At 33.4% G+C, this 13,090-nt stretch overlaps 1 protein-coding gene across 1 annotated transcript; it reads left to right on the top strand.

Annotated features, from left to right (window-relative positions):
* The first annotated feature begins 293 nt into the window (after nt 1-293).
* LOC145600429 (long chain base biosynthesis protein 2a) lies at nt 294-7,359 on the top strand. Its single transcript, XM_081656327.1, has 12 exons — nt 294-628; nt 769-834; nt 1,881-1,969; nt 2,109-2,254; nt 2,360-2,484; nt 2,574-2,667; nt 2,796-2,959; nt 5,534-5,695; nt 5,803-5,929; nt 6,023-6,189; nt 6,320-6,427; nt 6,983-7,359. The coding sequence occupies exons 1-12, from the start codon at nt 503-505 to the stop codon at nt 7,076-7,078; spliced, it is 1,470 nt and encodes a 489-aa protein (XP_081512453.1). The 5' UTR covers nt 294-502; the 3' UTR covers nt 7,079-7,359.
* The last annotated feature ends 5,731 nt before the right edge of the window (nt 7,360-13,090 follow it).

Genomic DNA, 13,090 nt, shown 5'->3' on the forward strand with positions numbered 1-13,090 from the left:
TGTAAAACCGTATTTAACATTCAAGTAAAAAAGTTAATATTTAAATTTTTATCGACAATCTGGGCATCGTCCGGCACAAAACTAGTTGATGTAATTCAAACCCAAGATACCCGACCCGAACCCAACCAATTAAACACTCCACGTAAGCTAATTCCAACCTATTCCACCTTGTCAATTGCTAAAAAGAAAAGGAAAAAAAGTCAGCAAAAAATTCATGAAAATTCAACGCTAAAAATCCTGTAAAAATCAACAAACCCAGAGGATTGGCTTTCTTCTTCTTCCTCGTTTGGGGTCAGCCAATTTGAACTTGACCATCATTCTCTGCCACCCAACTCCTCCTTCCTCCCGCCTTCCATTTTCTCTCTCCTCTTTTACGCCATTGTTAAACCCTTCAATCTCCCAGATCTCTTTTTTCTTCCATTTCACCTTTTTATTTATCCTGAGATCTGGTGAATTATTGATCAATTTCATACAATTTTCAAAAAAAAAAAAATCATAGAAAATGATTACGATTCCATATTTGACTGCATTAACGACCTACTTTAGTTATGGATTGTTATTTGTTTTTGGTCAATTACGTGATTTATTCCGTAAAATCGTCGATCGGTGGACTACCAGCACTGTTGAGGTTGATTTTCCTTTTTTTTTTTTGTTTTTTTTGGAAAGTTTGAATCTTTAATTTTTAAGTTTTTGAATTTAATATCTGATTTTTGTGTAATTTATTTTTATTTTTTTTTTATTTTTTATTTTTTATTTTATTTTTATTAGGGTTACGCGCCGATTTGTTTAGGATATGAAGATTTCTATATTCGTCGTCTTTACCTTCGAATTCAGGTAATTTGATTCTATTTATTGCAATTAATTTCTTTTCTTTGATTTATTTACTTTATTTTAATGGCATGCTATGTATTAGTGGGAATTAGTTGTTTTTGAAGATAGTGAATTATTTAAATTAATCATAAGCTGAAAGGTTCATTATCAATTGTAATAGAATTGTAGTCTTATGGGTTTAGTCTTATAGATTTGTGGTTTGTTAGTGACTGAGAAATTTGCATTGGGTCTGTGATTGAGCGTATCACGCAGATTGAATGCAAAATTGACTGGAAGTGGCCTGCTTTCACTATCACCCATGAGGCCATGATCAAGCTCTGATGTGATTTGCAGTGTGTTCTTGTATTTGTATTGGTATAGTCGTTGATTAAGTGTTAGTATATTAATTTATACAGGAATAGCTAAGTTGAAATGCTAGTGTACTACTTTAATCAAAAGGGAACATTTTGAAAGACAAAGATTTAATCTTTCTTTTGTGTGTGTGTGTGAGAGCGGGAGAGGGTAATTTAAGAGAGAAATAGAGAAGGGGGAGGGGAAAAGTGGGAGTGAGAGAAGAGAAATTAAGGGTTCGTTTGGCATCACTGTAGTTTTCTGTTTTTTGATTTTTTGTTTCTTTAAATCATATGATATATATCATATAATGAATAAAAAATTAGTTAAACTTATTAATATCATAATAATTTTGAAAACTGACAACCAAAAAATGGAAACACCTTTTTCCTGTTTCCTGTTTTTGGTTTTTAGTTTTCAAAAATACAAAAAACTGAAAACAAAAAACGATACCAAACAAGCCCTAAATGTTTGGATGATTATTAATTTTTTTCGTGAAGCATACAATGTTTGTATTTCATGAGGAAACTTTTAAAGTCCTATCGGTAATCAGTTATTAGAGACGTACAAATTTCCATAGTTTCCAGTCAATCCATCTAAGATTTAGCATGTCCAGCAGCAAATTTATTTGTAGTGTAAATTTGGGAAATTTTGATACCCTGATGTGGTTCTACTATTATTCTGCCAATACGTTGGCTAATTCTCCACGCCATCTGTAGGACTGCTTTGGACGACCGATCTCAAGTGCCCCAGATGCTTGGTTTGATGTTGTGGAACGTTATTCCAATGATCATAACAAGACTTTAAAGTATGTTTTAGCTATATGCAAAAGATTAAACCTTCGCTTAATGATAATTTGCTTGCTTCAGCTTTTTGGTTTTTTCTTTCTTGGAGGTTTCAAAATTCTGGTCTTATAATACCAATCAATTTATGCATTGTTTGTGCAGACGAACTGACAAAGTTAAGCGTTGTCTTAACTTGGGCTCTTATAATTATCTTGGATTTGCAGCAGCCGATGAGTATTGCACACCTCGTGTAATTGAATCACTAAAGCAGTTTTCTGCCAGCACCTGTAGCCCGTCTGTTGATGGAGGTGCCCATTTTTATGTTTTTTTTTTTTACTAAGATGTACTAATTCTTTCTGGGAAACAGGTCCATGTAATGTAAATGGCTAAGAATTTCCATATTATGCATGCAGGCACTACTACACTGCACAGTGAACTAGAGGAGTGTGTTGCCAAATTTGTTGGAAAACCAGCTGCTTTAGTGACTGGAATGGGATATGTTACAAATTCTGCTATTATCCCTGCTCTGATTGGGAAGGTACTTGGGGCTAATCTTTGGAAAACGGTTATTTCATGAGTTGCATTAATTAACTTGGAGATCTGAATACTCTTTATTGTCAATAACAGGGTGGGTTAATTATTAGTGATTCTTTGAATCACAGCTCCATTGTCAACGGTGCTCGTGGATCAGGGGCTACTGTTTGTGTTTTCCAACATAACAGTGAGTTGTATTAAGTAACCTGCTAATGAGAACAATAGCCCCCTCCCCTCTCTTTCAATAACTCAAATTAAGTGTTTAAGATCTTGCTTTCATATATCTGACTTGCTCTATTTTATTATTCCATTCAGCTCCATCTCAGTTGGAGAAAGTTTTGAGAGAACAAATTGCCGAGGGTCAACCCAGGACACACAGACCATGGAAGAAAATCATTGTTGTTGTGGAGGGCATATATAGTATGGAGGGAGAACTCTGCAAACTTCCTGAGATTGTAGCTATATGCAAAAAATACAAGGTATGGATGGTTGAGTTTTTGCGATATGTATTAATTATGGGTATTATTATATTTTTTTTTGTTGTTGTTGCTAATTTTGTTTATATTATCATTTTTTTGGTGGGGAGATAGAGGCAGGGGCAGGGAGGGATGCGCATCTTTTTTAAGGTTTTTATAATGTGATTTATGACAGGAAAGTTTCACGCCAGTAATCCCAACTATGGATTTTTCATGTATAATCTCAACTTATGGTTATGCTTCCCAAACTATTTTCATTACCTACATGACTGGTTCTTGCTAGTGAGATTGCATGTGTGAGCGTGTGACAGATTCAGTTTTTATGAAGTGACGCACATAGCTGTACATGATTTGTTTGGATAGCAGAATACAAGGGAATGGAAGGAGAGGGGGAAGAAAGGGAGGAAGAAGGTGGAGCTCTTTTTCCTTTCAAATCTCTCCTATTTTGAAGAGATAGTGTTTACTTATGACTTTATGAGGGATTGAAAATACCCCTCCTTCCTTTTTCCAATCCCTAATTAGCTCAAGGGACTTTATTCCCCTCCCTTTCCTTTGCCTCCCTTTTTTTTCTGTTTCCGAAGTTTGTTAGAGATGAAATTTGCTGCCACCATAAATCTTATCTTTCGTGTTTTTTGATTTTAAAGCTTTAGTCTGGAATTTGTTATATTTTTTTTCCAGCTAACACGATTAAAACAAACTAATTTATACTCTTTTTCAAATTTAAAGGTAAGAACTATCACATGTGTAAGATCCAGTAGTATTCTTTTCATTGCTATTTTGGTATTGATTGTGATTGTGTTTTAGTTTTATGATGACAATCAAATGGCTATGAGCCTATGAATTTATGTATTACACTACTGATACATTAAGGAGAATCTCAACTTGGTTATTCTAGAAAAAAAAAAACGACGGCAACAACATATATTTCTTCTTTGAGAGAATGAGTGAGAGACAGAAAAATTGAAGATGCTCAAAGTGTAAATTGGTGAAAGCTGTAAGCCAGATGGATATTTTTTAAAGTCCTCTCTTTTGGAACAAAGCTTTTGGTGTTGGACTATTATTCTTATGTAAGAAGAGCAAATTTTTGGACTTAAGCAGGTTGCCAGTCATGAGTCATCCAGGAGTATTTTGGGAAGCATGACCCTATAATTTGTATTAGACATGAATAACCCATAGTTGAGAACTTGAGATTATTATGGAAAGACCTTTGATAGTTGGGACAAGCATAGCAAATTTTTTCTTTATGATATTTTGCTGACAAAGTGGTGTCTAAAGACGGTAATTTTCAACCACAAACTTGATTGAAATTACACTTATAGTATGTTTAACCACAAGACATGAGTAAACACATGTACTTTTATTTGTGATTTTCATGATTTTTTCATTACGAATATAAAGATATTTAAAAAATAAAAAATCGCACATAAAACGATAAAGTATGTTTTTTGATCTGATTTGAACTTATTTCTGAAATAAGTATTAAAGTCATGAAAAGTCATGGAATAAGGTGAATTACGCATGGCCTTAATGTTGGATTTTGAAGCAAGTTCTGTTCTGTGATTTCCTTCCCTTCCCTCCTCTTCTTACCTATCCAATTAGGGGAATTGGATCTCTTCCTCCTTCTCTCCCGTCTTCTACTTAAGGAACACTTGTATAACAATATTATTATGTGAGGGGTCTGGAGCAGTGGAGCTTAGCAACTCAATGTGTGACAAAGAGTGTAGTCAGTGGCTCATAAAAGCTTCGGGTGTATGTTAATCCTCTGCTATCAATGTTTTAGACACTGATATTTCTAGAACTGTTATCCAGAGGCTTACTAATGAAGTTTGTATATTAATGGGATAAAAAAAAATGTCCTGTCAAGACAGCAGTTAAGTGCCATCATGAACCAAATGTATAACATATATGTTTTCTTGGAGAAAGAGAACATCAAGTAATTATTGTTAAGAAACCCAAATGTTATACTTTGTACTACCTCCGTTTTTTATTAGTTGATAGTTTTGACTTTAGCACTATTCACACACGTCCCTTTGACCATGTTGGGATCTTGTTAGATTCGTCACAATGTATATTTTCAAAATATCAACTTTTTATAATATTTGCTTATCGATAATTAAAAATATTAATGATTGAATTTGTTCATTGGCAAACGTGACTAAAGAAACGTGTCAACTAAAAAGAAACGGAGGAAGTATAAATTTTGAGTTGATCAAACCTTTAATGAAATAAACTGTCCCGTGAAAATAAAGCAAGAGTTGACTCCCTTTTACCCTCTCCATAGAGAGATTGAAGTAATCAATGCTGGTCATTCATGATAATTTGTGTATGTAAGATGAAAGTGTTTGAACTAACTTACTCAGCTGTAACCTTGTGTGATTAGTATCCTATTCAAGTGAGAATGTGAGATTGTGGTGTATTTTCCAATGTGATTCGTTCTCTGTTCTGGTTTGCAAAGTGAAGCATTTCTGTTTCTTCCCTCTCCTATTCTCATGAAAATAACTCTGAAAACTCCTTGAAGCTTGTCTCGTTGCATTTCTTGTCCTTGTATTCACTTTTGCGTTTCCCTCTTTATTTTAGGCGTATGTTTACCTGGACGAGGCGCACAGCATTGGAGCTGTAGGGAAAACTGGTAGAGGTGTCTGTGAGCTCTTAGAAGTTGATACAGCTGATGTTGATGTCATGATGGGAACTTTCACAAAGTCATTTGGATCGTGTGGTGGTTATATTGCTGGCTCAAAGGTTTGTTTTATGTGCATTTTTTACCTCTACATGGAGGTTTATTTGAAGTAGTTAGACCATTGTTAGATCACTCTAATCTAATTTGCATATTATCTCTTTTAATGCAGGAGCTTATTCAGTATCTCAAGTATACATGTCCGGCTCATCTTTATGGGACATCAATTTCACCACCAGCCGCACAACAAATTGTGTCTGCAATAAAGGTTCTTCTTGGAGAGGATGGTTCGAGTAGAGGTCTAATATACCTGCCCTTCATAGTTGTTTATGTTGTTACAATTGATTTGTGTATTTCATAGTTTTATGCTGACTTGTGGTCATGCATATCAGGTTCTCAGAAGTTGACCAGAATACGTGAAAACAGTAACTTCTTCAGGTCGGAACTACAAAAGATGGGATTTGAGGTCCTTGGGGATAATGATTCTCCGGTGATGCCTATAATGCTCTACAATCCTTCCAAAATTCCTGCATTCTCTAGGGAGTGTCTCAAGCAAAATGTAAGCATAGTTACCATGATCAATCTTTGTCTTATTCCTGAATGTTGATATGTGCCATAATTAAGATTGGTTGTTCTAGCTCTTAAAATGTTGGCATTGTAGTAATTTATTTTTGTCCATAAAAACACAGGTGGCTGTTGTTGTTGTGGGATTTCCAGCTACACCGCTATTGTTGGCTAGGGCACGTATATGCATTTCTGCATCTCATTCAAGGGAGGACCTTGTTAAGGCTCTTGAGGTCAGTGTTTTTCAGGACATTCTTTTGTTCATTATGTTTTCATTTCTTGGATACCTCCTCATCCTAAACTACTAGTCAAAATTTCCTATTTTTCAAGATATAACAGTTTTGTAGTTGGCTGAAAGAACAGTGCAGATGTCACATTAACCTATGCTTCATACTTCAAATTCTTTACTTGCAATGTTTTGACTGTTTAACTATTGACAAACATCTACATTGATTGTACTTGGTGATGTGTACTTGAAAAAAAAGTCATTGTTAAATGTGTCTCAATGTATGATTTCAAATCAACTCTTTAGAATTTTTACTTGATAATTGTACTTGAACTTGCGCGTTGAGAAGTGTGAAAGCCAAAACATTGCTAGTTTTTTTTTTTTAAAAAAAGGAAGTATTTCTTATAGTTTTCACTCAAATTTGACTAATTAGGCTGTATCTACTGAATTTGTAAATTTGTGGTCGTGTTGATCAGTGAGGAGCAAGAGCTGTGCTTTTTAGGGCTCATTTTCTTTCTAAGCATCATTTTCTTTTCTTATAGTAGTCTTGTCAATATTTCAGGTTATCAGTAATGTTGGTGATCTGGTTGGAATTAAATACTTCCCAGCCGAGCCAAAGAAGGAGCATCAGGAGGATGGTGCAGTGAAGCTGGACTAATATTTCCAATTTTGTGGTAGCATAAAGATGAGGGGAAAGGTTAGGTTGGATGTTAGTGTGCAAAATATTAGTAGTATTTTTTTTTAGCGTCTGCAAAGGAGTTTCATATGGGCTGCATCTGCATGTTGTGAAATTAAGGACTTATTGTTCTTCTCCCTCTGTTCTATTTTTTTTGTTTTTAAGTTCACAGTTGTCTAACCCGAATGGGGCTCCTGTTTGGAGGCTTCTTTTGTAAATATTGAATGTCTTTCTCGAAATTACTTGGATTACGATTCTTTCTATTCTGTTCTTCCATGGCAAATGATGCATGGTCCATTATTTTTTAGCTAAGAATAATTGTCAACATATTAAAATTCTTATCATTTCTTGTTATTTGTTGTTTAAAGTACGATGTTGCGGGCATCTATGAAACCCATGGGTTGAAAGTGTTGGTATTAGACTTGATTTTGAATTGGTGTTGATTTTCTTTCGAAATGACTATTTGGATGGTTAGAGACAGTGTAATGGTTAGAGACAGTGTAAAAGTTCACGTAAACCGGCAATTTAGACATTTTAAGTGAACTGGACAAGTGGACATGGGTAGGTAACTAGGTACATTCAAACCTCTAGTTTTTCTTCCATCATTTTTTAACGCAACAGGAAGAAAATATACATAGAGAGGCTATGCCTCAAAACATTACATCCTATGGTTCATAGTTTCAAAGTTTTCCACTGTTTCCACTAAGGCAGTGACAGCCTTGGCATCTGTTTCCACTTCCAACAGTTTCACAGGGAAAGCTCTTGCATAATTCAGCCCCTCCCTTAAAGCATACAATTCACTTGCCAGAGCACAAGGAGCATTGTATTTGCTTGAATACCCAAAATACCAAGCTCCTTTTTCGGTTCTAAAAACTCCTCCACTACCACCCTCAGTGGTACTCTTCCATGCTCCATCAGTATTCAGTTTCAGGAATCCTAGTCTTGGAGGTTTCTACCCAGAATAGATAGAGCCTCCTGAACCACCTGCATCTCCCACCTTTCCTTTGCCTTTTGGATCACCCTACAAAATAAAAGTATTGATTTGGTAATCCAATATAAATCTGTGGAACAGAGAATTGCAGTTATAGGGTTCATTTTTGAAAATGATCCCATTCCTGAGTTTCAAAATCTGCCACATTCCCATGAGAAAAGTGCAACTCAATTTTTTAAGACTGGCTAAAATTAAACACCAACCAATCCTCCCAATCAGCTTTCATGAAGATGGAATAGCAAAAAGAGGGTGGTGGTTTTAATTTCACAAAAATCATCTTTCAGAGAATGATAGTTGAAAGACAATACCTAAAGAGATGAATAAAGTCTTCTAAATGAGAATTGCATCTAGCACAGATTAGGTCAAAGTTTGGGTATTTGGAGGTAAGAAGAGAAGCCGTGGGAATGATAGATAGAATGCAATCCACAAGAACATTTTATACTTAAAAGAAACTTTAAGTTTCCAGAAGTTCTTCCAGTTAAAGTAAAAAATAAGAGGTTTCAAGCAACCATTGTAATGAATTGAAGTTGAATTTGTGAGTTTTCACTAGTTTCTCTCATATCACGCTTGCAATCGAGAAGTTTCCATTAATAATAATTCCTCTATCAAACGTTAATTGCAACAAAGGGGTATTATTTGTGATATATAAAATATTCCTTTGTTGCAATTACTAATAATTAACGGAGGAAGTATGCTTTTGTGCAAATTTTCTCATTTTGTGCAAATGAGCACAATAATGAACTCATTTTGTACAAATATTTGCTCATTAAATTCAATAAAGCTTCATTAAATGTAAATATCGATTGTATTTTCATGTACCCTAATCAACCTACCAATTGTACAATTTGGGACCCTAACTAACCTAATGATTGGAATTTATGAGACTTTAACTTAACTTCTACATGAAAATTTTGGGACTCTAACGTATTTTAGGGTAGAATTTTTTAGGCTCTTAACATATCACTTAAATTATTTTTGGGCTCTATTGACATTTGACTTCATAGAGTAACACAAGTTTTCTACTCATACACACTCTGAATACCAAAAGATCACTCATCCTAAGACAACTCCTAGTCAGCACGCATAATTAGGGAGTATCTTAGCACAATTGGCCCCACATATATACCACACAAGCTAATATTACTCACAGCCGAATATATGCAATATAGATCGACTATTAGCCCCATAAACCAACATGAGTTGTTCCAGTGCATTTAGTCCTCACTCATGTGCACCTTGGGAAACTTTATAGGTTGACACTTGTCACCGATCATAAGACTACTCCCAACAAAAATACTTATTGAAGAGTATCTTATCATATGAGCTCCCTAAATAAAGATTCATCTTATTGAATGTGTATTACATCAAATCCTTTTTACAGCAAAGATGGAGTTAGATAAGAGGTTTTAATTAGTTCGAACTACTTTTAATGTTGTGCTTTTATTGGTTAAATGATTTATGGCAAAATTAATCTAACTATGGATGTGTTTTCTTCACTTGATTGGACTTAAACCGAAGTCATCAGAACAAACAGAACCCGATTGGAAATTAATAAACTCGATTGAATTTTGAATTTATTAAGACTAATTAGACTTGATTGTGACTAATCAAACCTGATTAAAATTTATTTGACTAGATTTGAACTTATTAGATCTTATTGAAACTAATTGGAACTAATTAAAACTTATTAAAGTAAATTATAAAAATGAAAAATAATACATTAATTTATTCATTGAGATGATTTCAAAAAATTCTACGGTATTTTCAAGTAAATAAACCATTTTACTTGTATTAAAAAAAGAACAATAAAAAAAATAAATATTTTTGTATACATCCGATGTACAGTAATATTATTGTACATCGAGGTAACTTTTGTTGAATTTAGGGTAACTTTTACAATTTTTTAGGTAACTTTTATCAATAAAGTTTATAAATAACTTTTGTTTATACTCCCTGCGTTTTTAAATACTTGCTCTATTTCTCCATGCGCAGAGTGTTTTGGAGAAAATAATAAAAATGTGAAGGTAGTAGTTAGGTAGAAGAATAAAAAATTATACAAAGCAAAAGTAGTGGGGAGAATTGGAGGAGAGGGAATATGATTAATAAAATATGATTTATGGTTGTTCCACCAAGTGAGAGTAATTAATTAAATATTGTAAAAGATTTCTAAATAAGAAAATGAAACAAGTACTCCGTATATAAAAACGGTTGAAAATGGAAAAAGGAGCAAATATTTAAAAACGGAGGGAATATCGAGGTAACTTATATATATCGACTATCGAGTAAGTTTCATTCATTAAAGAGTGAAACAAAAAAGTATTTATTGTTACAAGATAATGAATGCCAATTATTGATTTGATGTTACAATGCTCATATGAGTCCAAACCCTTGTGAACTCATATGACTATATGTATGTAATTATTGTACTCCTAATTGAACACTCATGCTATATAAAGAGTGTCATGCAAGTGTAAATGACACAAGAAAATTTACCGGAGCAACACTACCAATTTCCCATCTTCATTTACTCCTTCTTTACTTCTCTGAATAAAACTTTCTATCAGTAAATATTTAACACGTTATTAACACCAGTTTCTAGTCAGGTATATTTATACATACTTTTAAAAATTTATAACAAATAATACTATCTTTTTCTAAATGGTTTGAGGAGTATGCTATATATTTGCCCATATTTGGGATCCTCTGTACCAGAAACTCAAACATTTATTGTATTATATACCTTAAAAACAACGGTGAAAAACAATTCTCTTACTTGTAAAATCATTATATCCTCCTTTGTTTTATTCATGTTGTTATATTTTTTTTTGTTTGATTTATGCATGTTACATGCTCATCTTTCACGTAAAGTATTAATTTTTAGTTGTTATAATTGTGTACTAGTAATTCTGCATGCATATTATTAACTAAATTGACAAGAAGATGCAACATTTTATACTTATTATTTTTCTTACTTTTACATACTTTGTGTTTCTTTCCGTTTCCGAACCCATGATCTTTTTTAGATATTAGGGCTCTCGGACCACTATGGCTTGCATTCTCAATGTGATAATGTAGACACCCATTTGTGTCTCCCCAAAACCAAACCCAGTGATGAGTATCTTTCACGTCGAATCATAATCGAATGAAGTGAAAGTGTGGAAAGTCTAGTGTTGCGGATAGTTTTTAATTTCTTTTCTCTTCTCTTTGTTTTTGAAAACTTATTTTAAGAAAACAGCCAATCCAGTTTGGTTGGTCCATAATATGGGTCCAATAGTAGTGTAGTTGGATGGGGCTTGACAAGAGCTTTCCAACGATATATTATAAGCCCAATTCCGATGAATATTGAGGAAGTTATGGCCAAATTACTAAACTGGACCCGGTTTGAACTTTATGTACGGCCCAATGATCTTGAGGAGGGCCTAATATGATTTATCATTCCTAATGCAATTAGGAATGATTTTAGTTTTCTAGATTCTTCTAGAAGGTTCTTTTCATTCCTAATTATTGATAAATTGACTTTTGTTGACTTTTCAGAGTTTTAATTAAAATCAAATAGCATTTTCGAGGAAATTATATGATTTTATCCTCCAGTACGGCAAACTTATCTGATTTTCGAAAACGCGTTAAAACCAGGCTTGGCGCCTGACTCCAGGCAGTGGCGCCTGGAACCAGGCCTAGCGCCTGGCGCTAGCCATTGGCGCCTGGCGCTAGCCATTGGCGCCTGGCGCCAGTTAGCCAGGGTTTGCGCCAGCTCTGTTTTTATGCGTCGGACTCTGTTTTGTTTATTTTATCTTTTTGGCTGATTTTCTCTATAAATAACGTATTAAAAACTCCGTTTTCATTCACCAATTCTTACGAATTCGCATCAACAATCAGTTTTAATTAATTCTCACCTACAATCAGTTTTCATTGGCAATCATTAATTCTCCAATTCTCTTATTCATCCATCTTTCTCCTTCATTCATCTCTCTCTCTTTTCTAACCTTGCTTTTACATACAAAATTCCGCATTCACAAGATTTAGAAACACCTAGCCATATTCGAAGTTGCCTTCGCCCTAGACGTGAAAGGTTTAATTTCTGAGGGTTTGGTCTCAAATCTCTATTTCAATTATTTAATTTAATTGTTTTGATTATTATTTTCCTTGAAGTTACTAACGTGTGTATTTTGTTATTATAAAGAGGTACGAGGCATCAAAGTAAGTACTTTAATGTTTTTATTGATTTTATGATGTAGACATCATGTTTATATTGTTATTATGATATTCCTAGTATCATGTCTAGGGTAATTTTAATATTAAATATGATTGTTATGATGCTTCCTATGTTCTTCCTAATATTTATGATTGTTAGTATCATGTTAGGGTTAAAGATTTGATTTTTATTGCTTAGTGACATGCTAGGGCTTGTTATTAATCTTGTTAGTATCATGCCTAGGATCTTGCTATTATTATGCTTTAATATTAACATGAACATGATTATAATTATTATTATTATTATTATTATTATTATTATTATTATTATTATTATTATTATTATTATTATTATTATTATTATTATTATTATTATTATTATTATTATTATTATTATTATTATTATTATTATTATTATTCATGATATTGATGATTTATTATGTTGCTTGATGATATTTATTGTTATTGCTTGATCACACCTTTTATTGCATGTTTAAAGGGAATTTGTATTTGTAATTGCGCTTAATAAGATAATTAATAATCTTGTTTAGGGTTAATGTGATTATAATTTCAAGTGATCGCCAATAATAGTTTATTTGTGCATAATATTCAACCAACATAGATAAACAGGTTTATGGTTAATCCTATTGATTGCATGTTAATTAGAAAGCGCACATGAATACGATCAGAATAAAGTAAAGGCCTATTATTAGGGCAGGTTCAATCTCTTTTAGGTTGGATTTGTACCTTCATCCCCGAACCCTTATTTGGTTCAAGACCTTATGGAGTTGACGATCTCTTGGATCGTTAAG

This window comes from Chenopodium album, chromosome 2 (genome assembly GCF_948465745.1).
Source record: "Chenopodium album chromosome 2, dcCheAlbu1.1, whole genome shotgun sequence".
Taxonomy (NCBI): Eukaryota; Viridiplantae; Streptophyta; class Magnoliopsida; order Caryophyllales; family Amaranthaceae; genus Chenopodium; species Chenopodium album.

Excerpts from the sequence above, each read along its gene's own strand:
- LOC145600429 (XM_081656327.1), top strand. The coding sequence starts at position 503 with ATGATTACGATTCCATATTTGACTGCATTAACGACCTACTTTAGTTAT. Across the intron at positions 2,668-2,795 it reads TTGTGTTTTCCAACATAACA|CTCCATCTCAGTTGGAGAAA; the intron begins GTGAGTTGTATT and ends TATTCCATTCAG. Across the intron at positions 6,428-6,982 it reads ACCTTGTTAAGGCTCTTGAG|GTTATCAGTAATGTTGGTGA; the intron begins GTCAGTGTTTTT and ends TCAATATTTCAG.